The following is a 27,664-nucleotide window of genomic DNA, read 5'->3' as shown; positions in this document are numbered from 1 at the left end:
CAGCTCCGGAGAGCTCCCCTCTCATTGCAGGAGTCCTGGGCTGGAGGTAGGACCCCGATGACTGAGCCAACCATGTCTTATAAACTTGCACCCCCAGATCAGCTCAAAGCAGTGGGATCAACACCCACCTCCCCTCCCCTCCTGCTCTCCCCACGCACGTAGACCAGTTTCCCTTCTCCCCTGCCCATCCTACTGGGTAGATCTGGACAGCATGATTCAGGATTAGTGGTAATTCTCTGCCCTTATTTTTCAGAACTGAACATTCACGTCAGCAGAGGCTGGCACAGGGAATCTTCTCCCTCTGAGACGCCCTCAAAGAATTGCCCTTTCCCAAGATGGCAGCTTTCTCCCATTGCTCTCAACCATATTGCCTCCAAGGCAGGCCGTAGACAGAGGACAATGGCAGACAGTGGCCGTTTTGGCAATGGGCAGTTTTTAGTGAGTTGTTCTGAAGACATCCCATCTTGATTTAAGAAATTGTCAATGATGGGGAATCCACCACGACCTGTTGGTAAATTGTTCCGATGGTTAATTGCTGTCATGGTTAACAATTTACACGTTTTCTGCAGTCTGAAATCCTACATATTTCTTTTCAAAAGCTACCCTTTGCACCGGATCTGCTCAGGATTCATCTCCCTGCCAATTTTTGCCTAGATAGACAATGACTAAGCTGGGGGGGGGGGGGGGAACAACCAAACCTGATGCTAAATGCTAACTTTCTAAAGGCCCACTTTTAAATCCGTTTCCACTCCTAAACTACTAGATTGATTTGTAAATTCTTGCAGAATTCGGCTCACGCTCCGAGTGAGTGCTGTAATTTAGAGGGTTGATGCTGTGTTCTCTGGACATAATGAACAAGCTGAGTCCTTGCTTTAAGAACACAATTCACTCAGCTTTAACTATGGACGCCATGACGGGCGCCTCCAGAACTCTTTAGATAGAAGGTGTCACAGCATGCCTGGCCCCTTTAAGGGGAGATGGACCCAGCCCACCTGGGACTAATAAGTCCGCAGGCTGTGGGGCCAAGGCATCAGGTGATAGCTTGAAAAGCACCTGGTCTTTATAAAGGCCAGCAAGAGCTCGGTGGAGAGTGGCTGGTACCCTGATGCTGGCAGGAATTGCTGTGGTCAGGGAAAGAACCCAGCTGGCTCCCTGGTTCACAGGATGGGAGCGACAGCTGCAGGAAGTAGAAAGGTTCCTGTGGGAGGCCCTGGCTCTGCGCACTGGCTGAGGGAAGAGCTTGGAGGAGCTGGTGCCGGGCAGGGGCAGAACAGGCTCTGGTGTGGTATCCGTCCTTCCTGGGCTGGTGAGGTGTGTCGCCATACCTGGGTGAGTGAGCTCCATGCTGTCGGGGTTTCGTGGCTATTGCTTTCAAGCTAGCCAGATCCACGCTAGCTGGGGTATGTCCGCATGAGCTGCAGTCGCCCCTCTGACTGCAGGATAGCCGTCCCTACTGAGGGGGGGCTATTCCTGTGCCAATCGGATCAGGCCCAGGGAGGTGTGTGCTTCAAGCAAACCGAATGATGTGGCAGTGAGACTGCTTGCCCACATCTCATGCGCGTGGTACCCACGGCCTGTGGAGGCAGTTTCCTTCATCCCATCACACACGTCTCTGCCTCGGTAGCAGCCAGCAGGTATTAGAAAGGGCAGGGTGAAGGGCTGTAATGTGTTTCGAGGGCATCTGCGTCATTGCCAGAACAATTCCATAACATTTATAATAAGTGACTTAGCCAGTGTTGACTGGGGGCCCTGCCCATCCTCCCAAGGCAAAAGGGAAGCTAGAGAGGACTAATAAACCCTCCTGTTACCCACTAGCACCTGACTGGGGTCAGGGCAAAACTTCTGTGGGCAGGTTCGTCTGTAATTGCTCCTTAGGGGATTTCTTGCACCTTCCTCTGTCGCAGCTGGTGGTAGGAGCGCCAGGAGCCCGGGCTGGCTGGATTCATGTACTGAGCAGTTTGGGGTTCCTATTTACTGGTGGCCATCAAGTGTTGTGAGCAAGACCCCGCCATTCATATCCTTTAACCCCCGGAGACTGGGTCCAGCACCTGGTGTGTCCAAGCGCTCGTACCTGGGCTGGGATTCGAAGCCAGCTCAAGTGGTCAGAGGGGAGCTGAGACGCCCTGGAACAGGCCCTGGGCTCCGCATAGCGTGCGTGACAGGGAACAAAACTCAGTCTGCTCTTGTGCAGCTGCCTCTCCTCGGCCCGAACCTGCCCGAGCTTTTCATGCCAGACTCCTGCTGCAGGTCGCAGGCTGCACCTGAGGGTGCTGGGTGCTGATAGCACAAGTCACCCCCCGGCTCTGAAATTCCAGGTATCACTTGAGAAGAGAGCCAAGGGACGACAAAAGCCAGATCATCAAAGGCTTTAGAGTGCAAAACAAACATCGCGTACGGCACCTGGGAAGCCAGGAGGTCAGAGCCACCCCAGGGTGTGCTCCTTTCACCCGTGTCTGCAGGCATGTTCTGCAGTAGCTGATGTTTCCTCGTGACCTTCAGGTGCAGCCCCCTAGACAAGTCGCTTTATTTATCTGGCGGAGCCCAGGAGCGGCTGTGCACCGTACACATGGATCTGTGCCTGCAGATCTTCCAGCGCTCAGGGCCGTGATCGGATCTGGCGGTGGCACTGCCCCAGAGCTCTCATGGACCGGGGTTTGTGGGACATCTCACCATTGGAGTTGTGGGGGGGAGGAGAGAGAGCCTCCCCCTTCAAATATGCTCTAGACCAGTGGGTGGTGCACCCATCTGCCCTGAATGCTGTTTATATGCTCAGGTACTTCGCAGCCCTCCTCCCCCAGCCCAAGGAGGCAGTCAAGTATTCGCCTCCGATGAAGTGAGCTGTAGCACAATGCTCAAATTGGTTAGTCTCTAAGGTGCCACAAGTCCTCTTGTTCTTTTTGCGGATACAGACTAACACGGCTGCCCCTCTGAAACCAAGTATTCGCCTGTCCATTTGACAAATTAGTCAAGGGAGCTCATGTCAGGTGGCAGAACTGAATATGGCAGATCCGAAGTTTATCCAGGAATTCAGCCTGTTTGTGGCGGTTTCTTCCTGGCCCCTGCAGAGCCAGCAAACACCCCCAGCTCCCTGCCGGGCCCCTCGCCCTCAGGGCTGCTCTGTGCCACGCAGCTCCAGGCTCGTCACGGGAGCTGGTGAGAGCCGCTTGGGACCCTGGCTCTCTGCGCCATGAGAGCCGAGGCGCTGGCTGTCTGCTCGGCAGCCCTCCCTGCCCTGCTCCCCGAGCAGGCTGCGCTGCTCCGAACCGTGCCCCTCATGCGCTCTCGCCTCTCCCCCGAAGGAGCCCGGCTGAAATTGGCAACGCCCCCAGGAGCCAGCCCCTGCCTGCGGAGCCCGGCTGCCATGAGATGCTTCCCAAAGCGCTTGCTCGCCACTGCCCTGATGCTCCTGGCTCTGCTCCTGTTCCTCAGCACCCGCCTGCAGTGCCCGGAGGACCCACTGGTGGTGAGTACCAGGCTGGGCTGGGCGGAGACTTCGCCTCTGCCTGCCCCTCTGCTCCCGAATTGCTGTGCCAGCATCCCTTCCCCTCCCCTGCCCCAGGGCTGCCCTCCCCTCACTCTGGGGTCTGGGCTCCCCTGGCCCTGCCCCAGGCTGCCCCGCATCCCTTCCCCGTCCCTCCCCTTGCCCTGCCCCATGGGCTTTCCCGCATCCCCAGCCCCCACTCTGGGTTCTGTGCTCCCCTGGCCCTGCCCCAGGCTGCCCCGCATCCCTTCCCCGTCCCTCCCCTTGCCCTGCCCCATGGGCTTTCCCGCATCCCCAGCCCCCACTCTGGGGTCTGTGCTCCCCTGGCCCTGCCCCAGGCTGCCCCGCATCCCTTCCCCGTCCCTCCCCTTGCCCTGCCCCATGGGCTTTCCCGCATCCCCTCCCCTCACTCTGGGGTCCACGCTCCCCTCTCCTAACCCCACCTCCTGTCCCTGAATTGGGGGCTTCATGGCCTCTCCTCCCTTGCCGCAGTCAGGTGGAGAAGTCTGAGCAGGGGGAGGGCATGACTGGCGGGTGGGCGATGGCGCAGGGCTGCTAGGGGATGCTGATCTCCAGCTCTAGCCCTCCTGAGCAAAGGGGGCTCTGGGCTGGAATTGACGCCCCGTGGTGGACGAGGTGTATCTGCCACAGGCCTGCCTTGGGGTGTGCTAACGGCAGCTAATGCTGGCTCTGCTCCGGCTCCCAGGAGGAGGTGAAACGCTGGGCCCAGGAAACGGTTCTGCACCAACTCCAACCCGACGGGAACCTGCGCAGCTCCCAGGAGCTGTGGAACGCCTCTGCCTCCAGGAATGTCTCCTATCTCTACCTCGCCGGCTCCCCGCCCTCCAGGAAGAGTGAGTATCCCAGGACCGGCCTGCTTTAGCCTCCAGCGTTCTCTGCCTGCCGCTGGATCTGGAGAGAGACGGTCCAGAGCTGTGGTTATCAACCTTTTTGATACCAGGGGGTCTGACTTGCTGCCTTCCTAAACTGTGTCAGGGAGATCTCGGGGACTGGCGAGAAACGCTGGGTTAGAGGCACCGCCATAGCAGAGTGGCTGCTGGGAAGCAGGCTGACCGATTTCTGTAACTGGCGCAGATGCAGACTGGGGGATATCCGGCTTGGCAGCAGCACGGCTGAGAAGGATCTGGGAGCTGTGGTGGATCACAACCTCTGCATGAGTCAGCGATGCCATGCTGTTGCAAAACAAGCAGATGCAGTTTTAGGTTGCATTGAGAGAGGCACAGAATGCAAGTTGCAGGAGGTGATAGTACCGCTCTACTCGGCACTGGTTAGGCCTCAGCTGGAGTTCGGTGTCCAGTTTTGGTCACCGATGTCTAGAAAGGATGTAGAGAAACTGGAAAGGATCCAGGGGAGAGTGACAAAGATGATCAGAGGGATAGATCCCAAGCCCTACGAGCAAAGGCTGAAGGAACTGGCTATGTTTAGTTTGGAAAAGAGGAGATTAAGGGGGGACATGATAGCGGTTTCAGATACTTGAAAGGCTGCCATAAAAAAGATGGAGAAAGGTTGTGGACAAGAGGCGATGGGGTCAAACTACACCAGAGCAGATTTTGATTAAACCTCAGGAAAAACTTCCTATCGGTCAGAACAGCAGGACAGTGGGACAGACGCCTCGGGAGCTTGTGGAAGCTCCTTCACTGGAGGCTTTCGGAAGGAGGCTGGAGCCGTCTGCCTGGGATGAGTTAGACACCACAAGTCCTGCATCGTGGCAGGGGGCTGGACCCTTGTGGTCCCTTCTAACTCTGTGGTTCTAAGAGTCTGTGCCTGTGTGCGGGTGCTGGGCTTGGCTGGCTTGCCCGTGGCGAGGCTCGCCCGTTTGAGAGGGCTGGGAGCGGCCTTGATGTTACTCAGAAGAATGGCGTGGGCTTTACTTGAGTTAACATCCTAGTAAAGACAAGGCAGGTTGTAGCTGTCACGTGAGTCCGCAGGTCAAGATAAAAGCTAGGCTCCCCCGTAGCCTCGGTTATCTCCTCTGAAAGCTACAAGCTGCCACACCCTCACGAGGGTTCTAGCAAACACACGGCTGAGTCTCTCCAGAGCGGCGGGAGACATTTGTCACTAAGGAGCTATTCACGCCCACGGGAGAGAGCCCAAAACAGAAACAACAGTGGGCTGTGGCTTTCCCTCTGCTGCAAGTGGGAGCGTGTGACCCCCTGCCCCCGGGGCCGAGACAAACCACAGGGCAGACTCACGTAGGGTGCAAAAGTCCACCAGAGTGTACTGAGGCATTTCCCCACCCTGCCAAAGTCTCGCTGGGACTCACAGGCCTGGCCCAGGCAGCCCGTGAATTATTGCTTTGCTTTACTGCTTTACTTCCAAAAACAAACTCCACGATCCTGCGCCTGGCCCACCTTCCGCCCCCTAGAGTTCTGGCACCCAGTCAGCCGTCTCTGCAGAGGCTCTGGGCTGATCCTTTCCTTAGGAAGCAAAAGATAAAAGGTCTGTTCTCCTCCTTGGACAGCCAGCCGCCTGCTGAGCTGTCCACTTCCCTTTTTAACTGCCCATTTGTTCATTACCTGGCAGCAATGCAGGCCGGAGTGGGCCCACAGCAGCCCCATAACCCTTGCCGGCTCAGTGTGGGGTTGGCGTCCCCCATCCCAGCCAGGAAGGGAGTTTCCCCTTGGCATAGCTGGCATGACACTGTCACTCAATGGGCAAAAAGATCCGGCACAAGACATACAGATTCCTTCTAGCTCTGTTTGTGCAACCCTTGGTACCCCACTCCTGCTCAACCTTAGGGAAGGGGACCGGCAGGAGAGAGAGGAGACCCTGTCCTGACTTGTGTGTTCATGGAGGGTTTTCTGGGGGCAGTCAAATTCTCACTTGCATCAGTTTGGAGGTGCAGTGGGAGTGGTTGGGTCATCTGGGTCCAGGAGAGATGGCAGCTATTCCACTCTGATTAAACAACACAGGCTTGGAGCTTTTCACTGAGAAAGATTAGGTAGGACACAAAGGGGAAATTAACAAGAGAACATGATGAATAAGCAAGGGCTGGTACACACACACACACAGTTCTCCTGAAATTACCAGCATCATTAAACAATTCACATTTACCAGTGTGCTAGCTGCTACACAAACAATTTGTAAGATATGCTTCCTGACTCCTAGAGCCTACCACTGAAATACAGAAGACAGACACAAAGTTGGGGAAAGGAAGTGTCATCCGTCCCCCCCGTTTTACAGTCAGGGAACTGAAGCCTGGAGAAATGAAGGGTCAGATTTTCAAGACCTCTCAGCACACTGGGCAATGAGCATTTTGTAAAGATCTGGCTCTTATTTAGGTGCCTAAATAGAAGCTGAATAGAAGCTGAGCTTTGTTGAGAACGTGCTCCTAAGTGACACGTCCAAAATAGCGCAGGAAATGTGTGTCACAGCCAGGAACGAATCCAAATCTCCTGAGTTCCAGCCAAGTGCTGTCACTCTCAAGACCCACAAGAAAGAGGACCCCAAAAATGCCCCCATGGCTGAACAGAGTAAAAGGGGTGGGGGGAGACAAGAACACATCTTTTAAAAATTGGAAGTGAAATCCTACTGAGGAAAATGGAAAGGAGCATGAACTCTGGCCAGTCCAGTGTAAAAGTCTAGTTAGGCAGCCCAAAAATAATTTGAAGAGCAACTAGCAAAAGACACAAAAACTAACAGCACCTTTTAAAAGTACATCAGGAGCAGGAAGCTGCCAAACAAGCCGTGGGGCCACTGGACCATCGAGGTGCTAAAGGAGCACTCAAGGCAGATAAGGCCATTGCAGGGAAGCTAAATGAATTCTTTAAAATGGTCTTCAGTGCTGAGGATGTGAGGGAGGTTCGCAAACCTGAGCCATTCTTTTTAGGCGACAAATTTGAGGAACTGTCCCAGATTGCGGTGTCAATCGAGGCGGTTTTGGAACAAATTGATAAACTAAATAGTAATAAGTCACCAGGGCCAGATGGGATTCACCCAAGAGTTTTGGAGGAACGCAAATGTGAAATTGCAGAACTACTAACTGTAGTCTGTAACCTCTCATTTAAATCAGCCTCTGCACCAGATGACTGGAAGATAGCTAATGTAACGCCGATTTATTTTAATTTTTTTTTAACAAGGCTGCAGAGGCAATCCTGGCAATTAGAGATTGGTAAGCCTAACTTCAGTACCAGGCAAATTGGTTAGAACTATAGTAAAGAACAGAATTACCAGATACATAGATGAACATGATTTGTTTGGTAAGAATCAACACAGCTTTTATAAAGGGAAATCATGCCTCACCAATCTATTAGAATTCTTTGACGGGATCAACAAATATGTGGACAAGGGTGATCCAGTACTTAGATTTTCAGAAAGCCTTTGACAAAGTCCCTCACCAAAGGCTTGTAAGCAAAGTAAGCAGTCATGGCATAAGAGGGAAGATTCTCTCATAAATCAGTAACTGGTTAAAAGATAGGAAACAAAGGGTAGGAATAAATGATCAGTTTTCAGAATGGAGAAAGGCATATAGCAGGGTCCCCCAAGGATCTGAATGGGGACCAATGTGGTTCAACATATTCATAAATGATCTGGAAAAAGGGGTAAACAGTGAGGTGGCAAAGTCTGACACAGAATTACTCAAGATAGTTAAGTCCACAGCAGACTAACTGGGTGACTAGGCAACAAAATAGCAGATGAAATTCAATGTTTATAAATGCAAATTAATGGACATTAGAAAGCGTAATCCCAACTATACATACAAAATGGGATCTAATTTTGCTGTTACCACTCAAGGAAGAGATCTTGGAGTCATTGTGGAGAATTCTCTGAAAACATCCACTCAAAGTGCAGCAGCAGTCAAAAAAGCGAACAGAACGTTAGGAACCATACACCAGAAAATATCATGCCACTATATAAAGCCATTGTACACCCACACCTTGAATACTGCGTGCAGTTCTGGTCACTCCATCTCAAAAAAGATATATTAGAATTGGAAAAAGTACAGAGAAGGGCAACAAAAACGATTAGGGGTGTGGAACAGCTTCCAGATGAGGAGAGATTAAGAAGACTGGCTGTTTAGCTTAGAAACGAGACGGCTAAGGGGGGATATGATAGAGGTGTGTAAAATCATGACTGGGGTGGAGAAAGTGACTAAAGAAGTGTAATGTACCCTTTCACATAACACAAGATCACCTGGTGACATCAATTGGCAGCAGGTTTAAAACAAACAAAAGGAAGTATTTCTTCACGGAACACACAGTCAACCTGTGGGAATCATTGCCAGGGGACGGTGTGAAGGCCAAAAGTATAATTGGGAACAAAAAAGAATTAGGAAAGTTCAATGGCTATTAACATGCTCTGGGTGTCCCTAATGCAACCCCATGCTCTGGGTGTCCCTAAACCTCTCACTGCCTGAAGCTGGGACTGGGCGGCAGGGGATGGATCACTCGATAATTGCCCTGTTCTGTTCGCTCCCTCTGAAGCACCTGGCATCAGCGATTGTTGAAAGACAGGCTACGGGGCTAGATGGACCATCACTCTGACCCGGGATGGCCGTTCTTATGTCATTCAGACCTTCTGTAGGCTGCTCGCCTGTCCCCTCACAGCCCAGGCAGGAGGGACCCTACCCCCAGACCCTACCCCCAGGCCCTTTTCTTCGGGCTTCGGCTTTATTTCTGCCACACAATGCTAATGCAGCACATCAGTCATCTCTGCCCCTAACCTGGAGTCTCCTGCAGGGACCTGCCTATTCCCTACAAGTTCCCACTCTACAGACTACTTGCCTGGGGGTCAGACCCTGCCCCAGCGTCTCACACAGGAGCCAACTTGCTTCCCGTAGCTCTCCTGCTGGACCCAGGCCTTCCTTCCCTCCTCTTCCCAGTTGAGCCATGCTGGCTTCGATAATCACCGGATCCCTTGTGGATCCATCTCAGGTGGGATGTAGCCGATCCATCATCTGTAAGGCTCGGCACAACTCCCCGTAAACGCCCAGCCACCCTCTGAGACAGTCCTAAAGGCTACAGTACAGGGCGTCAGCCTGCGCTGAAACACAAGGACCTGCTATTGGCTTCAGATGAAATCAGCTAGGCTCGCACCCTCATGGGGATTTAGGTGCCCAACTCTCCTGGATTTCAAAGGGAGTTAGGCACCTAAATACCATGAAGGTCTGGGCCTTCCTGACGTGTCAGTGGTGCTCATGTCTGTCCTTTCATCTCTCCGCGTTTCAGAGTTCCTCACTGTGGGGCTGTCGTCTGTCAAGCGGAAGCGAGGAAACTACCTCCTGGACACGCTGAAGTCCATCTTCAGTCAGTCAACCCAGGAGGAGCTGGAGGAGATGGTGGTGGTGGTGCACCTGGCTGATCCGGACTCGGAGTGGAACACCCAGGTGGTGATGGACATTACCGCAAGATTCACTCCCCACCTCCTCCGGGGCCAGCTGCTGGTTATCCATGCCCTTCCGGAGTGCTACCCGCCCCTGGAAGGCCTGAAGAGGAACTACAATGACGCCGAGGATCGAGTGCAGTTCAGATCCAAGCAGAACGTGGACTATGCTTATCTCCTCAGCTTCTCTGCCAACCTTTCCTCTTACTACCTCATGATTGAGGACGATGTGGAGTGCTCCAAGTCCTTCTTCACGGCCATCAGGAAGGCAGTGGCATCCCAGGAAGGCTCCTACTGGGTCATGCTGGAGTTCTCCAAGCTGGGCTACATTGGCAAACTCTACCACTCCAGCGACCTGCCCCAGCTGGCCCAGTTCCTGCTGCTGTTCTACCAGGAAATGCCGTGTGACTGGCTGCTGGGGCACTTCCGCCTGCTGCTCACCCAGAAGAAGGTGATTCGCTTCAAGCCATCCCTCTTCCAGCACATGGGCCTGTACTCCTCCTTCCAGGGGACAATCAACCGGCTGAAAGACGATGACTTCGAGGCAGATTCCTTGGACCTGCCTGACAACCCCCCGGCTGTGATGTTCACGGACATAGACACCTTTGAAGCCTACCTGCCCAGCAAGGCCTACAGCACGATGCCGGAGTACTTCTGGGGGAAAGCCCCAGCTGCCGGCAGCCACTTCACCATCGTGTTCCACCAGCCTGCCCGTATCTCACGGCTCCAGGTCCACACCGGCTCCAAGGAGCGCCACAGCGACTATCTCCACGCGGGGGCCATGGAGCTGGGCCGTCAGCGGCAAGGAAATGGCACGGGCTGTGCTCTGTACACCCGCGTCGGAGCCTTTGAGAAGGGACACTTTGACCGGAGGGGCTTGGAGAACAGCACGATGGCCACCACGGAGTGCGTGCGGATCCTCGTGACGGAGAGTCAGAGCGAATGGCTGATCATCCGCAGCATCAGCATCTGGACCACGCCAAACAGCTAAAGGGGGTGCAGGGACAGAGGCACTGCTGGTGACCTGCACGGCAGGGAGCTGGCCTCCCTTCTCAGGGGCGAGCAAGCGGTTTGGGGGTGTCTGGTGCAATGAGGGGCAATGGAGGGTGGTGGCACTGCCCCCCCCCCAGGCAATGGCACCCTGCAGGGGAGACACAGTCAGGGCTGAGTGAGGAAGGAAGATGGGGCAGTGAGGGTCAGGGCAGTGGCACGGCAGGACCCTGGTAGCGTGGCAGGATGGTGCATGTGGGCAAGAAATGGGAGCTAATGCAGCACATTGATACTCAGGGCACCCTATGTCATTGGGCACTAACTGCCAGGTATCGGCGAGCCTGGCCCCCCGCCTGGCCCCACAGAGCTGACTGACTCCTCTGAACTGCTTCCTGTGGGGGCCGTGCAGTCAGAACCAGGCCCGGGTAGGGTGTCCCGCTGGGCCAGACCCCAGGAGCGAGACCTGGAATGGTGCTTGCAGCAGACCGCTGGGGCTCTGGAGAGGTCAGGAGAGCTGGCAGTGCCTGGCTCGGAGCAGGTCTACCGGGGAACTCTAGCCCAGACATGGGCAAAATCAACACCCCAGCGGGTGAGGTTGCTCCCAGGGCAGAGGCGGCCACGTGGGAAACCTTGGCTCAGGATCCTACTGCTCACAGCCGACCTGCTCTACCCATGACAGTTTAGAGCTGGGTGTCCAACCTCTCCAGCCTGACGGCCAAAATGCTGTACCCCGAATGCCAGGGGGCTACACTCATGGTGAGAGGGGCAGGTTATTAATCACATTCATTACAGCAGTGCCTAGGAACCAACCAAAATCGGGGCCTGGTTGTGGTAGGTGCTGTACAAACACAGAGTAGCAGACAATCCCTGCCCTTAAGTGCTTACAATCTAACCAGACAAGACAGCCTCCTTGCCAGCCCCCTCCTCACTCCTGACTTCTTCACAAATCAAATTGAGATGCTAGAAGCAGGGCCTTGTGTGGCCCCTGGCACCATGGGGCCAAATACAGGGGCAAGAACTCCTCCGTTCTGTGGCAGCATTCATCTAGTGTATCCACGGTTAGACTCAAGCCTTAGACAATCGCAAGATTGGCTTTAAAGTCATGAGATTTTTACAAACTTAATAAATATTTGGTTCTTTTCACTTGCCTTCTGGTGTCTGAGCTTTTAGGGTCACGTTTTTAAACTTTTCTCCACCACCGGGGGCTGGGGGGGGGAAGAACCCTTAATATTTGTTTGAGGTGCAAGCTGAGATTCTCTTATATTCACTTGACTTCAGGAGCTAGAACTTATAAAGAGTATTAGACATCATGACACAATGCAATCGTGGGAATTGGCAACACTGGGTATTCCCAGGACACACCCTTCGTTGCCAGTTCCAAGCACACACAGCTGGCTCCCTGGGCCTTGGCTTCTGTGCTGCTCCACAGACGACCGAGAGGCCAGCCTGCACTTCTGGCCCGCTCCTCCACTCCTTGCCTACATGCTAAACTGGAGCCTGGCAACCCAAACTCGCAGCCAGCTCTCAGAGGCATGTCTACACTGCAGTGTAAGCCGGGATTAGTGGGACTTGAGTCCATGGACCCTGCGTTTGGGAGTGTCCATGCCCTAGGTTTACAATTTCAGGACACAGGCCCCAGCGTCCACACTGCAGTACTGAAACCGGAGTCAAACCACCCTATCCCAGGCTTCCTAGCGCCGTCGCCAACTGTGGCCACTTTAGCTCCTGGTGCAGTGTGGGAAAACGTGACTGTCCGCCCTGCACGCGGCAGGAAGCTGTTACGGCCCATCGAGTTCCCAACACCTCCTGCCAAGCCGTCTTTTGGGTCTGCATGCTCCCAGCAATCAGAGCCAGCACCCGGGAGGAGTCCCCGGTTGAAGAGCTTCTCTTGCTTGTGCTTTCACTCCTGTTTCAGCAAATGGGAAGCGCATCTCTGAGACACTGGTGGGCAGGGGCATGTGTGGGAATTTCAATTTGACCGCTTTTGGAGGGGCAAGTTAAACACATACATATTATACACATTAAACCATATCAACACACGCACCTACCATCTGCATAGAAATAAACAGTGCTACATTCACCATTGCAACGAAAATCCGTGCACCGGGGAGCCATCTGAATACAGGTATCCACAGCCTCTTCTGTGTTCACACTGTTGGTTAAGTCAGTCTTTACTGCAAGAATTCACAGTTGCTGAAGACCAACTTCTGTCAGGCTGCTGCAAAGTCTATGAAGTTTGCACTTTTTAGCACTAAAACCGTTTTCTGCAGTTGCAACTGTAATAGATAATGGTGCCAAAAGCACCAATAGGTCAAATCCGTCAGGATACAGAAGTTCCAGGTCATGTTCTGTACAGACCTTCATGAGTTCCAGAAAAGATATTCCGTTGTCTGGTTCCTGAGCCTTTCAAATAGGTTCAGTGTGGTGTACTAATAAATCATACTGCATCTCAGGAACTCTGCACTGAAATTCTTCGTTCAGTTTCCCTTTCGATATATTAACAGTTTTCCGTTTTTTTGCAGTGAGATAGGCCACAGCTTTGCGGATTAAATTGTCCAGCGATTTCACTTATTGCAGCCCTGAGTGCAGGGGAAAAAGCAATCCACTTTATCTTTTAAAGATTCCAAACGGCAGGATGCGGTGTGACTGCCGTAAAAATGATCCAGAGTTTTTGCTGGTTCCTGGAAGTTGGCATTTGCAGATTCAGTTCAGAAGCTTGCTGTTCAACTTTTACGAAGTACCCGTGCAACTTCTCTTCCATTCTCAGGTTGTGCAAAGTTTTCAGCAACTCTCTATTGCATTTATTGCACAGGCAAAATCAGTGTTTTCCCCCTGCAAGAAAGGGATAGCATAATACACACAGCCAACAATACCAAGCTGCAGGTTGTGAATTTGAAATCCATCTGTACCACAAGCCCCTTTGCTTCTGCTGACACGCTTGCTTTGCTGGCATTCTGCTGAGTATTGATGAAAGTTCCTCTAGTAACAGAAAACTATTCATCTGGGACCTGCAAAGCTCGGCAGAGTGAATACCAGCGCACTTCATGAGGACCCAGAAGACGTGTCTCTTGACCACTGTATTCGTTGCCATTGATGCTTGAAGTCCCTTCTGTCTGTGTCATGGTGTCCTTCTGTAGTTTTTTAGAGACGGAGCTGTGGTAACTACGGGGTGGATGAAAGTATACAGGTTCTGAACAAGTCCAAAAACGTTCTTAGAAACAGTATTAGAGCTCAAAGGAGTAACCATGACTAAATGCAGACACTGCGCATAGCAATGTGTGTAAACAGCACGTGGCTGTTTTGTTTGGTGGTTAACAATCATCCAGCAAGAGCCATTGATGGGATTTCTCCCCCCTAACTTCTGTGTATGTGGGCCAAGACATTACACCTCCCAGGTCTAAGCAACAGTGCAGGGCATCTCGCAGACGAATTGAACCTTGTTGTGTAGTTATTACGTTGGTTATCAGTATGTGTAATTGTGTATTGTATTAATGTTGGGGTTTTAAGCATTATTGTTATTAAGTTTTGGCTTGGAAGGGAAGATGTGGTATTGGGAGCTGTGCCTTCAAGGGCTGAGCTTCCCAGACAGAGAGTCTGGGCAGGGTGCCGTGAAGCTCTTGTTGTTTTGCACAGCCAGCTGAAACTAGGCACAGAAGTGCTTGTGACCACCTTCAGCACCAAGGCCCAGATCCTCAAGGGTATTTAGACTTCTAAATTCCATTGAAATCAATAGAATCACCTTTGTGGTCTGGGTGTGATCTCTGAATGCCACAGTACCCACTGGGCTCTGCTGAGGACTCTCAGGCCTCCAAAGTGAGCCGGCCAACTGGTGGATTTGATTGGGAGCCACGTGCAACTCGGGGCTGGCACAGAGTTTGCCTCCTAACACGGGGCAGTTTGGGAGGAATCTCCCTTGGCAGTTTGGGGCTGAGGCAAAGCCTGCAAACTCTTGAACCACAAAAAGGCACCTGCAAATCCAGCTCCGTGATGGTCCCATGGTACCATTCAGGATGATCTAGTGTCTTCTAAGGCTGGCGGTATCCCTGCCAGAGGCAGAGTCTGTCTAGCCAGGGCCGGATGAAAACATCACCTCTGAATTTGCCATGTAGGCCTGATATTTCTTCACATAGAGCCTTAGAAACCCCCAGGAGCCACCACCAATGTCAGTACTCTGTGGTTAATCCTTCCTGGCCAAAGGCATGGGACGGGGCAGGAAGCAGACCTTCCTTAGACCTTCCATTCACACACTGCTGGATCTCTGCCTTTAAAAGCACACACCTAGTCAGTGATCAGTCAGTGTGTGCAATTACTTACAGCTGTGACTGGGGTGGAGGAAAACCATCAATCAAGGTGTGTGTACCAATTCTGGTACAGTAGCAGTTCTGCAGAAAAGGACCTGGGGATTACAATGGATGAGAAGCTGGATATGAGTCAGCAGTGTGCCCTTGTTGCCAAGAAGGCCAATGGCATTTTGGGCTGTATTAGTAGGAGCATTGCCAGCAGATTGAGGGAAGTGATTATTCCTCTCTATTCAGCACTGGTGAGGCCACACCTGGAGTATTGTGTCCAGTTTTGGGCCCCCCCCCCACTACAGAAGGGATGTGGACAAATTGGAGAGAGTCCAGCGGAGGGCAACGCAAATGATCAGGGGTCTGGGGCACATGACGTATGAGGAGAGGCTGAGGGAACTGGGGTTCTTTAGTCTGCGGAAGAGAAGAATGAGGGGGGATTTGATAGCAGCCTTCACCTACCTGAAGGGGGGTCCAAAGAGGATGGAGCTCGGCTGGTTTTAGAGGTGGAAGATGACAGAACAAGGAGCAATGGTCTCAAGTGGCAGTGGAGGAGGTCTAGGTTGGATATTAGGAAACACTATTTCACTAGGAGGGTGGTGAAGCACTGGAATGCGTTCCCTAGGGAGGTGGTGGAATCTCCTTCCTTAGAAGTTTTTAAGGTCAGGCTTGACAAAGCCCTGGCTGGGATGATTTAGTTGGGCTTGGTCCTGTTCTGAGCAGGGGGTTGGACTAGATGACCTCCTGAGGTCTCTTCCAACCCTGATCTTCTATGATCCTAATTCCAAGCTGCTCGCCACACCCCGGCTGGCCACGAGATGTCCCCAGAGACCCTCCCTTGCACAAACAGCTGCTAGGGGCACGGGGACAGGGCTGAGATGCTCAGAGCTCCCCGCTGGGGCTGCAGCCGTAGCTGAGCTCATAGGTTGAATCCCAAGTGACATGGGGACAGTGATTAGTGGGAGAAGGAGGGAGGGAGGGCAAAATGGGGTCCCACTCAGGATTGCAGTCAGATGTGGTGAACGCAGCCCATGATGCCTCCAGGGACCCCATCATTTGTCGGGGGTGGGGAGGAATATTTGACCCTAAAATGCAGGAAATGATTGAGGGGGGGTGTGTGGAATTAATGTTGCTAATTTTACCCCTTTACAGCTGAGCTGATGCTCCCAGAGCACGCAGCGATGGACGGGAACAGCTGCAGCGTCTCCCCTCCCCCCATTGGTTACCAGGCCTGTAGCTATGGGATTCTCCTTCAGGACTGTGTTGCACCGGGGCTGCTGGCCCGTGAATTGGGATGCTCCCAAGCCAAGCAGTTCCATGGTGGATGACATGATCCTGAGATGGTATAAGCCGTAGCAGGGATACTCTGAGAGCAGCAGGGTGGTAGCAGAGTGATTAGCACCTCCAGCTGCAAGGCAGGGAAAGGGGGTTCTGTCCCTGGCCTGTTGGCTGATGTGGGGCCAATCCCCAAATCACGTGGGGCTCTAGTTTCTCTGCTTGTAAAATAGGGACACTGACATGTTCTTTCTTTGCCAAGTGCTCACAGAGCAGAGTTAATAAGCGCTATAGAAGCGCGAGAGATGGTTGTTTTGTCAGCTCTGCCGTGGATTTGCTGCATGACTCTGAGCACGTTGCCGCTCCAGGCCTCAGTTTCCCCACCTGTGAAATGGGGATAATACGTCTGCCCCACCTTTCTAAAGAGCTTTGAAATCTGCAGATACAAGGCTCTCTGTAGGTGCTCGGTATTATTATCTAGTAATGTTCTTAAAACACATCCAGGGTAAAGGCCCCTGTAGCAGGGCAAAGTCTAATTCATCTCCTGGAGTATTTAACTGTTTGTATGCAGACATTTCCCTAGGGGACATGCAGGCAGATCACACAGTGTAAAACTCAGCGATGCGAGGGAGGGGTGAGACAAGGTGTTGGGTGTTGGTGCTAGCCAGTCCTAGACCCTTTTAGGGGGTGAAATCCAGAACAAGCCCTATAGAATCCTTGAAATGTGGGGCTGGAAGGGACCTTGGGAAGTCATCAAGTGCAGCCCCCTTGCACTGAGGCAGGGCCAAGTAAACCTAGACCAGCCCTGGCAGGTGTGTGTTCAACCTGCTCTTAAAAATCCCCAATGATGGAGATTCCACAACCTCCCTTGGCAGCCTGAGCTTAACCATCCTTAGGAAGCACTGAATTTCCCCGGCAGCCGAGCGGAGGCAGAAGGAGACATGGGCTGTGTTCCTCGCTCTGGATGAGGCTAACGGCACTGCTGACCCCCCCTCCTTTGCGGGCCTTGGAGAAGTGCCTGCTAGTTACAGTCAGGATCCAGGGGCAAAAGCTCCGAGTTCGGCATGTGCTTTCTGTGGCTACTCTGCAGTGCGGAAGGAGACTTTTGGGGTTCCCGCCCTGGCGCGGGGCTCGGGAGATCTGTGTTCTGTTCCTGGCTCTGCTCCTGTGGGACTTTGACCCAGATCTGCAAAGGAAGTTAGGTGCCTGATTCTCATTGAGCTCAGATGCCTGAATCCTTTCGAGGATCTGGCCTGCCCCGCTCTGTTCCTCTTCTGCAAAATGGGGATCAGAAGTCTAACTTCCTCCCACTCGTGTCTGGTTAGATTCTAGGCTTGTTGGGACAGGGATTCTCTCTCATGTACATGCAGCGCCTAGCAGAGCGGGGTTTCCATACACTCCCTGATTCTGGTTAATAACAACATTTGCTTTGACGGGGAATGTTTGTCCCAACAAACACACTGGCTGGAAGGATCACTGGAAAGCAAACACCAGACGGGAGAGGCGAATCCATTTCCAAATGCCCATCGCTATTCCGGTAGGATTTATCTGCCGCAGTCACCCAACCCAAGTGAGGACTGATACTCCATTCTTCATACGCACCGTGGGCCCAGCTGGACAAAGCAGGCGACTTGTGTTGTTTAAACAGCCTGATGATTCCTTGGGCTGCTTCAGAAGCCAGAGGGAGACGGGGCAGAGGGCCAGGGAGAGAGCTGAAGTGGGATGAAGAGGGTTTTTCTTGGGGTATTTCCCTCTGGAATTGGGTCCCTCACCCCCACTCCTAACCTGGAGCTGAAGCCTGGGAAGCAGTTACCGGCTTTGGGATAAGCAACAGCTGCTGGGCTTCTTTTGCTGTCTCAGGAACTCTGACAGCACCAGGGAGCGGGGACGGTGTCTAATTTTAAACTCATGCCTGGTGCATTTGTGTATGTGTGAGTGCACTTTCCAGGCACCCCCCCGCCTTCCCCCTCTGCACCGAGGAGACTGGCTCGGCAGAAGAGAACCAGAAGGGGCTTCGGGCAGAGGACGGGGGTCTCATCTGTGGGAGGAGGGGACAGGAGGAGAACGGCTGGAGGAGGCAGCTAGGGAAGGAAGATCATGGAGCCTGCTTCTGCCCAGGATGATCAGAAGAAAAAGCAACAGAGAGAAAAGTCGAAGAAACCGGTGCCACCCGCAGCCCCCCGACCAGCCAGGGCTCTGTTCTGCTTAACCCTTCAGCACCCGCTGCGGAAAGCCTGCATCGGCATTGTGGAATGGAAGTATCCTTTCCGTCCAGGCGGGGAGGGGAGACGGGACCTGCGTGGGGGTGTCTAGAAACACGGGAGGCCAACACCCGGCAAAACGAAGGGGGCATTGGAAAGCATGCGGAGGGACTGCCTCAACGCAGCGGCGAGCTAGAGGAAAGTGCGTGCCCAAGGCACGGGGGAGAATGTTTGGGGCCATTTGGTGGGTGTGGACAGGTTTTTACATTCGGTGAGCGATAGATCTGGTTCCCCTGTTCTGGACGGCTGACGAAGTGCCTGTTTGTACAGTCTGTCTTGCTGGCGATGCGAAAGAGCAGGGGAGGCCAAGAAAAGGCTAAATATACATGAGAAGGAATGAGGGGCCCGATTCTGTGATCCCGCTGCACTCAGTGGCATAAAGCTGGAGTCAGGGAGATCAGGATCTGGCCTGTGTTTTCTTGGGGCGAGGTCGCAGATGGTAATTGATGTGCTCAGTGGAAGGGGGCTGTTTGGGTGAGAGAAACGGAGGAGGTTTGGATCAGGGACACTGCGGCTTCTGTTCAGTCTCTTTGGTACCAAGCAAAGATGGGGCCATGGGAAATAATCGCAGGGGTTCCCCTCTCCCATGCGTTGTGCAGCCAGGCGAGGAGGCAGTAGGGGAGACGTTGCTTTCACTTCAGGAGGGAAGGTGCTGGCGGGAATCCAAGGAAGGCAGAAACCATCTTGGGGAAGGAATGCGAGCGAATCAACCAGCGAGGAGGAGAGAACCGACACGCAGGGGCAGGGGGCACCTGTGCCAAGGGTGCATTGCGTGCCGGTGGCGGGAAGGTGCCGGCTGATTGGAGAAGCCGGGGCAGGGATCGGGGTGTGGTGGGGAGAGGATGTGCTTCGCTCGGGAGGCAGGAAAGGGAAAAAGGTGGAGGTGGCCCGGAGCGGGGCGTCGGGGAGAAAATGTCAGGCCGGGAAAGTAAAGTGTGTGGCGGGGGGAGCGACTGAGAGGGACTCTGCGAGCTGCTTGGAATAGCTCAGCCAGTGCGTCGGCAGCTCGCCCGCAGCTGCTGTCTGACATCACAGATGGATGGCTCTGCCTGCCCCTCCGCCATTCCCTTCTCTCTCCCTCTTTCTTTCCTTCTCCCTTTTTCTCTCCTTCTTGCTCTGTCTTTCCCCCACACCTTGCCCTCTCCATCCAGCACTCCCCTAGGCTCTCCTCTCTCTGATCCCTGCTCTGCTAAAAGCTCGCTCTCGCTCAAAGAGGAATGAGTTCAGGCCCTGTGTGATACAGGGGGTCAAACCACATGGCCACATTGGGCCCTTCTGGCCTCAGATCTGGACCCTGGAGCAGGGATGAGGGCACGGCAGCCCAGAGGGGTTGGGAGCTAAGCCCCAGCGGGGGGGCTGAAGTGGAGCCCATGCGGGCCGGAAGAACCTTTTGTGTGTTTGGATTCTTGTTACCCTGGAAGGGGTGAAATTGTAGTTACAGACTTGGCTGGAGGCTGGGCCCATCGCCACCTCCAGCCTGTGTGGGGAAGGCTGAAGGTTGGGGGCCACCTCAGAGGAGGAAAGGGAGGCAGGGAGTGCCTGCAGTGCCAGGCGTGGCCTGCAGAGAGTGCTACAGGGCAGCTGCGGCTGCTTCCAGCTAATAGCCCGAGGCCCGGAATTGGGAAGGGATTTAGGCACTGCTGTGCTCAGAAGCCTACATATCCTTTTCAGTAGGGACTTGGGCGCCACAATCTCCTTGGCAGTCAGCGGCATTCTGCCTCCAACCGTGTCCATCGCTGAATATATGTAACGAGCTGGGCCTTGCTCCATTAGCTCAAATGACGGAGGCTGTTGGTTTTAGGACCCCGAGGGGCCCAGATTCACCCCAGGTGTACTAGGCTGCAGTCTGGCCATCAGGCATGTCGTATGGGTCCTTTCTTGACTTGAGGGCGCTATCCCACTGCTGGGGAAATCAATGTAACAAGGGAGAGGGGGGGTCGTCCTATGGGCACACGCTGGCTGGCTGGCCATCAGGGTCCCTGTACTGTGGGCTGCAGGCTTCTCTCTCGGACTCGGTACTGAAGCACTGCGCCAGCCGGGTGCCCCGCGCTGCTGGATCAGACCTGAAGTGTGGGGCACGGCCATCGAAGGCTTTGTGGTACCTTTGGGAAGAAATGGCTCATGGGGCCTTTGTCTTGGGTACGCTCCAGTTTGGCACGTTCTGCCGCGTGTGGCAAATTGCCGGTACGATTATGATGGGTCCCACGCTTCCTCTTCTTCGGGGGTGGGGGGGAGTTCAGGGCTCAGTTTCCTGCCCCTGAACTAGGGTATTTACTGTCCCACTAGTAACCCAGAGATGGGTAGTGGAGAGGGAGGGACCCAGGCCTGCCCTCTACTCCAGGTCCCAGCCCAGGGGCCCTAGGGTTAGCAGTAAACCACTTGAACTCCTGCTTCCTTCCCCTGGGCTACTTCCCTCTCCTGCTCTTCAGCTTGTGGGGCTTCCTGCCCTCTCTTTCCGCACAAGCCGGGTGTCTCTTTACCCGGGTCTTGGTCTTGGCCGGGTCTTGGTCTTCCAGCCAGCCACGGCACTTCTCCAAACTCTCCTCCACTTCAACTCCTCCAAACTGCTCTCTGCTCCAACTGCAAACCACTCTGCTCCAACTCCTTCCCCTGGCTGATTGAAGCGGGGGGGGGGGGGGTTATCAGGTGACTGGCTTCAGGTGCTTTTAATTAATCTATAGAAACCTTTCTTCCCTCTACAGGGAATAAGGCTTCTCCTCATCCTGGGACTTACATCTCTCTCCTAGATCACTCTCCTGCTGTCGCCATCACCCTGGTGTCCCGCCCCGATACAAAATGGCGGGACCTCCTGCCACCTTCGGAGGGTGAGGAGCCCCAGTGGGCCGGCCTCTATTCCACCTTGGTCCCGAGGCCCGCCGGGGATATCAGTTGGTGGCTCCTTCACGGAGCCGTGAGCACGGGCATGTACTTGGCGCAGTTCACCCCTATCCCAGACCTGCCCCTTTTGCGGCGTGAGGGAAACCCTGGCGCACATATATCTGGAGTGTGCCAGGCTGCAGCCCCTATTCCGGCTCCTCACCAATATTTTATTATGTTTTTGGCTGCACTTTTCCCTTCACCTTCTTATTTATGCACTCCCTATCTGCGGCCCCACAAAGTCACGGGGCTCCTGGTCAACCTCCTCCTGGCCCTAGCTAAAATGGCCATCTATAAAACCAGAGTGAGGAGGTTGGCCGATGGAGTCTCCTGTGACTGTGGGGCCCCTTTCCGATCCTCGGTCCATGCACGTATCTGGGCAGAGTTCCTCTGGGCGGTGTCCACTGACTCCCTTGTTGCCTTTTAGGAGCAGTGGGAGCTGTCTGGCGTTCTCTGCTCGGTGTCCCCGTCCGGTTCCCTTCGTTTGACCCTTTGACCGCACTCCTGTCCCTGTTATTTCATTAGTTGTCCCCTGGATTTATTTGGTATCCAGGTCCTGTGGATCCCCCTCTTAGGCTGGGGGGGATCCTTTAGCAGTGGACGGCTTCACCCCTTTCCCGGATCCCAATAGGATCACTCTCCTGCTGCCTTCTGGCCATGCTGTATCACACTCCTTAAAATCCTTCCTGCATCATAGCTGTTATTGACTCCTCCTCCCTCCCATGCAGTGTTCCACCCCAGAAGTGGCTGCATTTCAGTGGGGAGTGAGCAATCCCTGTCCTACCCAATGCAAAGGGCTATGGGACCTGGTGTTGTTGTTTTTTTATCCTTTTAATAATAACGCTCTGGGCTGCCTTTGCCCAAGGCTGTCTCACTGCTTTACAAACATTTAATGAATTAATTCTCACAACTGCCCCAAGCGGCTGTAATGGGAGTAGTGCCCTGAAGCTGCACATGGGACAAGAGACACCGAAAGCAGAAGTGACTAGCTCAGGGTCAGCCTGCAAATCAGCAGCACATCTGGGACTAGAACCTATGACCCTTAGGTCACTGCCGTAACCTCAGAACCATAGTAGCCATGAGAGCGAATGGGTCTGCTATGTCCAGGGAGCTCTAGACTGGAAGGAGGAAAGAGACAGGTGCGCCAGCAGGAAGGTCAAAGAAGCAGTCACTGCAAACAGGGTAGGGGACAGCATGTGTGTGAGAGAGAGTCCTCTGCAGCATCAGGTTACACTGGTACCCACAATGCAGCAGGTTCTATTTATACCCATAATGCACTGGGTACTATTTATACCCACAATGCCCCTGGTTCACCTGGTTTATTGCTTTGGGGGTTGCAACGAGAGGAAGTGGCCTAGTTTTGGCCCACTCAAGGTAGCATTTGCTCAAAGGTCAGGCCAGTTGCTTGGTAGGGGGTTAATTGTAACCGAGCTTTGTGAGCGTTCTGGGGGTGTACGGGGTGGGATTTGTGAGTGTTGGGGTGCTGGGGGCTGTGATGTGGGGACATGTGCCCCATTACTGGTATACATGGGACCTGGATGCCACCCTCGCTTCCCAGTGCTCAGAAGGCAGGTTGCTTATCCGGTGCCTGGTGGAGCTTGCTCCCTGTCATGCCCCAGAGAACCTGGCCATAAAAGCCAGCAAATTTCCAGGCTTGGTGTGATTTAGGCTGCAGCTAGAGACAGGTTTATGATGCGGGCTGCTGCTGCTGCCAGGGCAGAGGTGATGCTCTCAAAGGGCTTTACCGGAGTCATAAATGGAGAGAAGCCAGGAGGGAAACCTGCCCCCACAGGATCCCAAGCGTCTGTACTGGTTTAACTTGGGTGCATTTCCTGCTAGCGAAAGGGGCCAGGCTGGCACCCCTCGGCACTTCAGCCGCAGAGGGGTTAAGACCCGGACATGCAGTAGGTTAGGTCCAGAATCAGGAACAGAGATCCTGGCTCCTAGGCCCCTGCTCCAGCCACTAGGTAATACTCCCTAGAGAAGTATCTGAGAGGGAACTACGTAGAGTAAATCCCCAAATAGCAGAGGCACAGAGAACGGTCCCAGGCTCCTTCCGTCCTTGCGGGACAAAAGGCAGCCCATGCAGTGGGCGAAGCAGGGGACCAGGAATCAGGATTCCTGGGTTCTGTTTCCATTTCCGCCACTGACTTTGGGTGTGACTTCAGGTGGGTCGCTCGATCCCTGTGTCCCTCCTTTAACTCTTCCGGAGAAGCGGAGACTAACCCTAGGGAAGGGGAGGTTTCATTCATTGTAACAACTCACGAGCGCTTTCCCTCTGCAGATCTTCACACACCGGGCAGAGACAGGGCAACATCGTTATTTCCAGGGAGCAAATGAGGGAAATGAGACGGTGGGGAAGGGACTTGAGTTTTTAAAGCCCTGAGAGCCTGGGACGGAAGGGCTACCGGAGGCTGCTGCTGGTGATTGACAATAAAGTGTGGGGTGAAATATACAGACTGCCAGCATGTCCACCTTGGGCACGTGACTAAAATTAAGGCAGTAGAGGATCATCTTTAGCAGCCAGTGGCCTCCTTGTCAGCTGATTACGGCAGGTCTAGGCAGCAGGCAGATGCTGAAGGGCCGGGAGATTTAATCCACAGGGCGAAGGGGCTGGTTCTTTGTGGAAAGACATCATCACGGACATACATGGCTCTCTTTACCAAAGCTATCTAAAGAGCTGCAGGTGTTTCGTTTGGCCTGTGTAACAGGGCTGCCTGCCCCTTTAAGGGCTGGAGGCCTGTGACCAGCTGGCACTGTTCACTAATAAGATCTAGCCGAGGGGAGACAGGTGCTTAGTTCACTCTAAGGAGGGGCAGGGACGTGGGGTCTGCAGAGAGATGTTGCAGCAAAGGACAGTTGCTGGCAGGAGCCGCTGGAGAGAAGCCCCAGGCACTGTGGCTGGGTAGAAAGCTCCAGCTGGGGCAGTTTTGTTTTCCTTGGGTGAGTTTGTAGTTGTTGAGATAATAAATGGAGCTCAGAGGGAAGGGACTAAGGATGGAGGCATCACACCTTGTCCTCCGCCTTGCTTCTGCTTTATGCTGTTCCCCCCGGGTGCAGAAGCGCGTGGGACAATGCTGCAGAACGGGCCAGCACGCGGTAATTGAAAGATGACTCCTATCAATCCCTCCCTGTCCCCACAGCCCTCATCAGGCAGATGCTTGAGCAAACGGGTGGTTTGCACCATGCCCTGGCAGGCAGAGACTCGGGTGGGCACAGTTGAATTCCAGGGAGGGGAGGAGTGCCTTGTTGGGGGTCTGGCCCTGGGGAGCCCCACTCTGAGGATCAGTCGCCCGCTAAACTCCTCTGCAGGGTGAGTGTCCCAGGAGCAGCGTGGCCGTCGGGGCCCAGCCTGTCATCACTGTGGATGGTCCCCAGCCGTGCAGTGGCAACAGGTGTGATGTGATCTTTAGCCCAATGGCTGGGCCACTCTGGCTGTCACTGTCTGCAGCAGCTGACGTGTCTTAGGCCTTTGCCCCATCCCCTAGCCAGGCCACGCTGCTTCCCCTGGATTGAATCTTTGCCCTCTTGTTCTCAGCCTGGCCCCATGAAAGGAAACCCAGCATGCTCCATGGGTGGGATGACAGAGGGACACAAGCTGTGTGACCTGCGACACCCCCTCCCCAACCTCCCCCGCTATCTCCGATCCACCTCCACATACACGGCGGGCACAGGATGGGCTCTCCCCAGCACCGTCCCCCGGGCTGTTGAGCAGAGGGGTGACTGGATCTGCTAAATGGCTGGAGAGCATTTGGATTGTTTCCCTTGTAAAATTGCCCAGCGACCATCACTTCCCTGCCCTCCCCGCTTCCCGGGGCTCTGGGTCTTGCCTTGGCAGAGGAGCAAGTGGAGATGTTGATTCAAGAACCTGCTTTCGTTTTGCTTTTCCTGTCTCTGTCACAAGGGAGCGGAGAGGAGTCCCGGGCCAACCAGGGGGCAGGTAGGTGCAAGGCAAACCCCACACACCCAGCCCTGTCCCCCAGCTCCCCAAACACAGCTCTGCCACTGCCCCTCAGTCCTGACCTGCAGCCCCCAGACTTGCCAACGCCTTGGGGCCAAAAAGCAGCAGAGTTTGAATGTTCACAAACTTGGGCAAATATGCATGAAATGCTCCCTGGGCTGGGGACGCTTCCAGCCACTCCCTAAATGCAAAGGAATGAATTCTGTGCCCAGCTGTGACGCTTCACAGCCGGGGTACCCGGGGTGGGGAGGCACCTTGCTACCACCTGCCCTTTGCATGAGGGAGCCTTGTCTCTGCCCACCGGGGGTCAGCTTCTCACCTCCCTGGCACCCCAGGCCCTACCCTCTAGGCCTCTGCTGTCACTGAAGGGTTAGCAGTTGGCACATGCCAGGGGGACACTGGGCCCTCCAGGGGACAGCGGAGGTTGGAGTGCGCCGATCGCTCACCCACAGAGTGTTCCCAGATTCGCGGCAGCCACAGCAGTCGTACACGCCCCCCCCCCAGCTCCCCAGTCCCGCCTCCGATTGCTTCGCACACGCTGGGTGTGTCCCGAGGGGCGCGTGCAGCAGTTTATTAGATGCAGAGCTGAGATTGCGCTGGAAGCACGTACGGGACGCTCCCCGTTAGCTGAACAGCAGGCGGGGCACGGATTTTATTGGAATAATCTAGCGGGCAGGAGCCACTCAGCAGCTGGGTGGCAGCTAGGGCTTGTCTTTCTCCTCCTCCTTGCAGTCCTGGCCGGGGGTCGCTCCACTCGCTCGCTCCCCTGACAGCAGGGCAACAGAGGAGCTGCCACAGGGCTGGTGACGGGGGGAGGCTGCGGTTTTGGCGGGGCAGAGCAGAGACAACCCCCCAGGCCAGGACTCTGCTCTGCCCTTCCAGGAACGCAGTCTTCCTTGAGCCTGCAGGGATCAGCTGTCGCGGCCCTGCCGCAGCGCTGGGACTGGGAGCCCTCTGCAGCTCCACGGTCATGATAGTGGGACTGCAGAGGGCTCCCTGGATGGCCGCAGGGTGGCCTCCCGCATGGCCAAGGGCTCGTGGTCCTTGTCACAGTCCTGGCCGGGCGGGGCGGGTCTCTGCTCTATTGTCTGAACTGCTGTGTTAGCCGTCCTGGCTTGTCACCCAGCATGGGATACGTGCTGTGGAGGGCGTGTATTGGAAAGCAACGGTTACATACAAAATAAAATCAGAGCACACGTTCTAGAACCTAGACTCGCTACTTTCATGTCGTACACAGCAAAGTTCGCCCCAAAGTCCTTCCAGCTTTTTACAGCTTGTGATCCTTGTTTCATGAGACAAGTCATGCTGGCAGCTTGCCTCCTAAGTAAAGGAGCCCCCAGTGTCTCTTTTGCAGCCCGGGCTATCTCAAAACAGTCCTTTGATCTTTATTCCTAACCCAGACCCCATGGTGCTAATTGCTCTGCCCTGTAGATTTTGCAATCTCTTGTCAATTTTGTAATCTAGATGAGTTTGTGGCTCCCTATGCAACTAGACTCCCACTGTAAAGGGACCACACACAAGGACCAGATGCGGAGATAAGTATCTGTAACCCCTTCCTGAAAGGAACCTGTCTGAGATATGTCCCCTCCTGGTTACCTGCCTCAGCTCCGAGGCTTTAAGAACGTAATTTTCAGTAGAGAGACATAATTCCTTAAATATTATCCATGCTTACATTTCAAAATGATTGTGATGACCAGTGGGCTACAGGCTTTTGGTGGAGAGCATCTTCTGGAGTACTAACACACACAGAGCTGACCCAGGAGATCCCTGGAAAACCCCCTGCACCTGCTGTGCCAGTTGGCATCAAGAGGTCACTGGGTCACGACAGCCCCACAGCAATTACGAATGTGTTCCCACATTTCCCCACATCAGCTCTGTGCCTCCCCATCAATCTTGTGCTCCTCTAGCTGCCCAATCTTCCCCAGTTCCCCCTCACTGCTGAGCCCCTCCCCAAGCCCCACATCTGCCCGTGGCTCCCCATGTCCCTCGGCTCCTTATGCAGAGGTTCTTCATTTCCCCCCCCCCCCATTCCTAGGCCGGGTGGGATAGGGTGGCCAGGTGTCTGGTTTTCGGACACCTGGTCGAAAAGGGATCTTGGCAGCTTGCACCTCTGACCGGGCCATTCGCTGTCCGGTTGGCGGCGCAGCACAGTGGGGCTGGTAGGCTCCCTGCAACCTCCGGGCTGCGT

General features: G+C 54.3%; 2 protein-coding genes across 4 annotated transcripts in view; both read left to right on the top strand.

The window, feature by feature from the left end:
* LOC141975659 (alpha-1,6-mannosyl-glycoprotein 4-beta-N-acetylglucosaminyltransferase-like) overlaps positions 1 to 11,956 on the top strand; it is a 28,210-nt gene extending 16,254 nt beyond the window's left edge. For all 3 annotated transcript variants that reach the window (XM_074936211.1, XM_074936212.1, XM_074936210.1), the window contains 3 exons: positions 3,300 to 3,463; positions 4,188 to 4,335; positions 9,670 to 11,956. In XM_074936211.1, coding sequence (XP_074792312.1) covers positions 3,362 to 3,463; positions 4,188 to 4,335; positions 9,670 to 10,814 — 1,395 coding nt within the window. In that variant the 5' untranslated portion in view covers positions 3,300 to 3,361 and the 3' untranslated portion in view covers positions 10,815 to 11,956. The remainder of the gene's footprint in view (positions 1 to 3,299; positions 3,464 to 4,187; positions 4,336 to 9,669) is intronic.
* A 6,440-nt stretch (positions 11,957 to 18,396) lies between these two features.
* Positions 18,397 to 27,664, top strand: part of CACNA1S (calcium voltage-gated channel subunit alpha1 S) — an 87,079-nt gene continuing 77,811 nt past the window's right edge. The window contains exon 1 of the mRNA XM_074935826.1: positions 18,397 to 18,635. Coding sequence (XP_074791927.1) covers positions 18,475 to 18,635 — 161 coding nt within the window. The 5' untranslated portion in view covers positions 18,397 to 18,474. The remainder of the gene's footprint in view (positions 18,636 to 27,664) is intronic.

The sequence above is a fragment of the Natator depressus genome, chromosome 21 (assembly GCF_965152275.1).
Source record: "Natator depressus isolate rNatDep1 chromosome 21, rNatDep2.hap1, whole genome shotgun sequence".
NCBI classification, from domain to species: domain Eukaryota; kingdom Metazoa; phylum Chordata; order Testudines; family Cheloniidae; genus Natator; species Natator depressus.
Note: the sequence above shows the minus strand (reverse complement) of the source record. Positions and strands in the feature narration are given on the sequence as shown.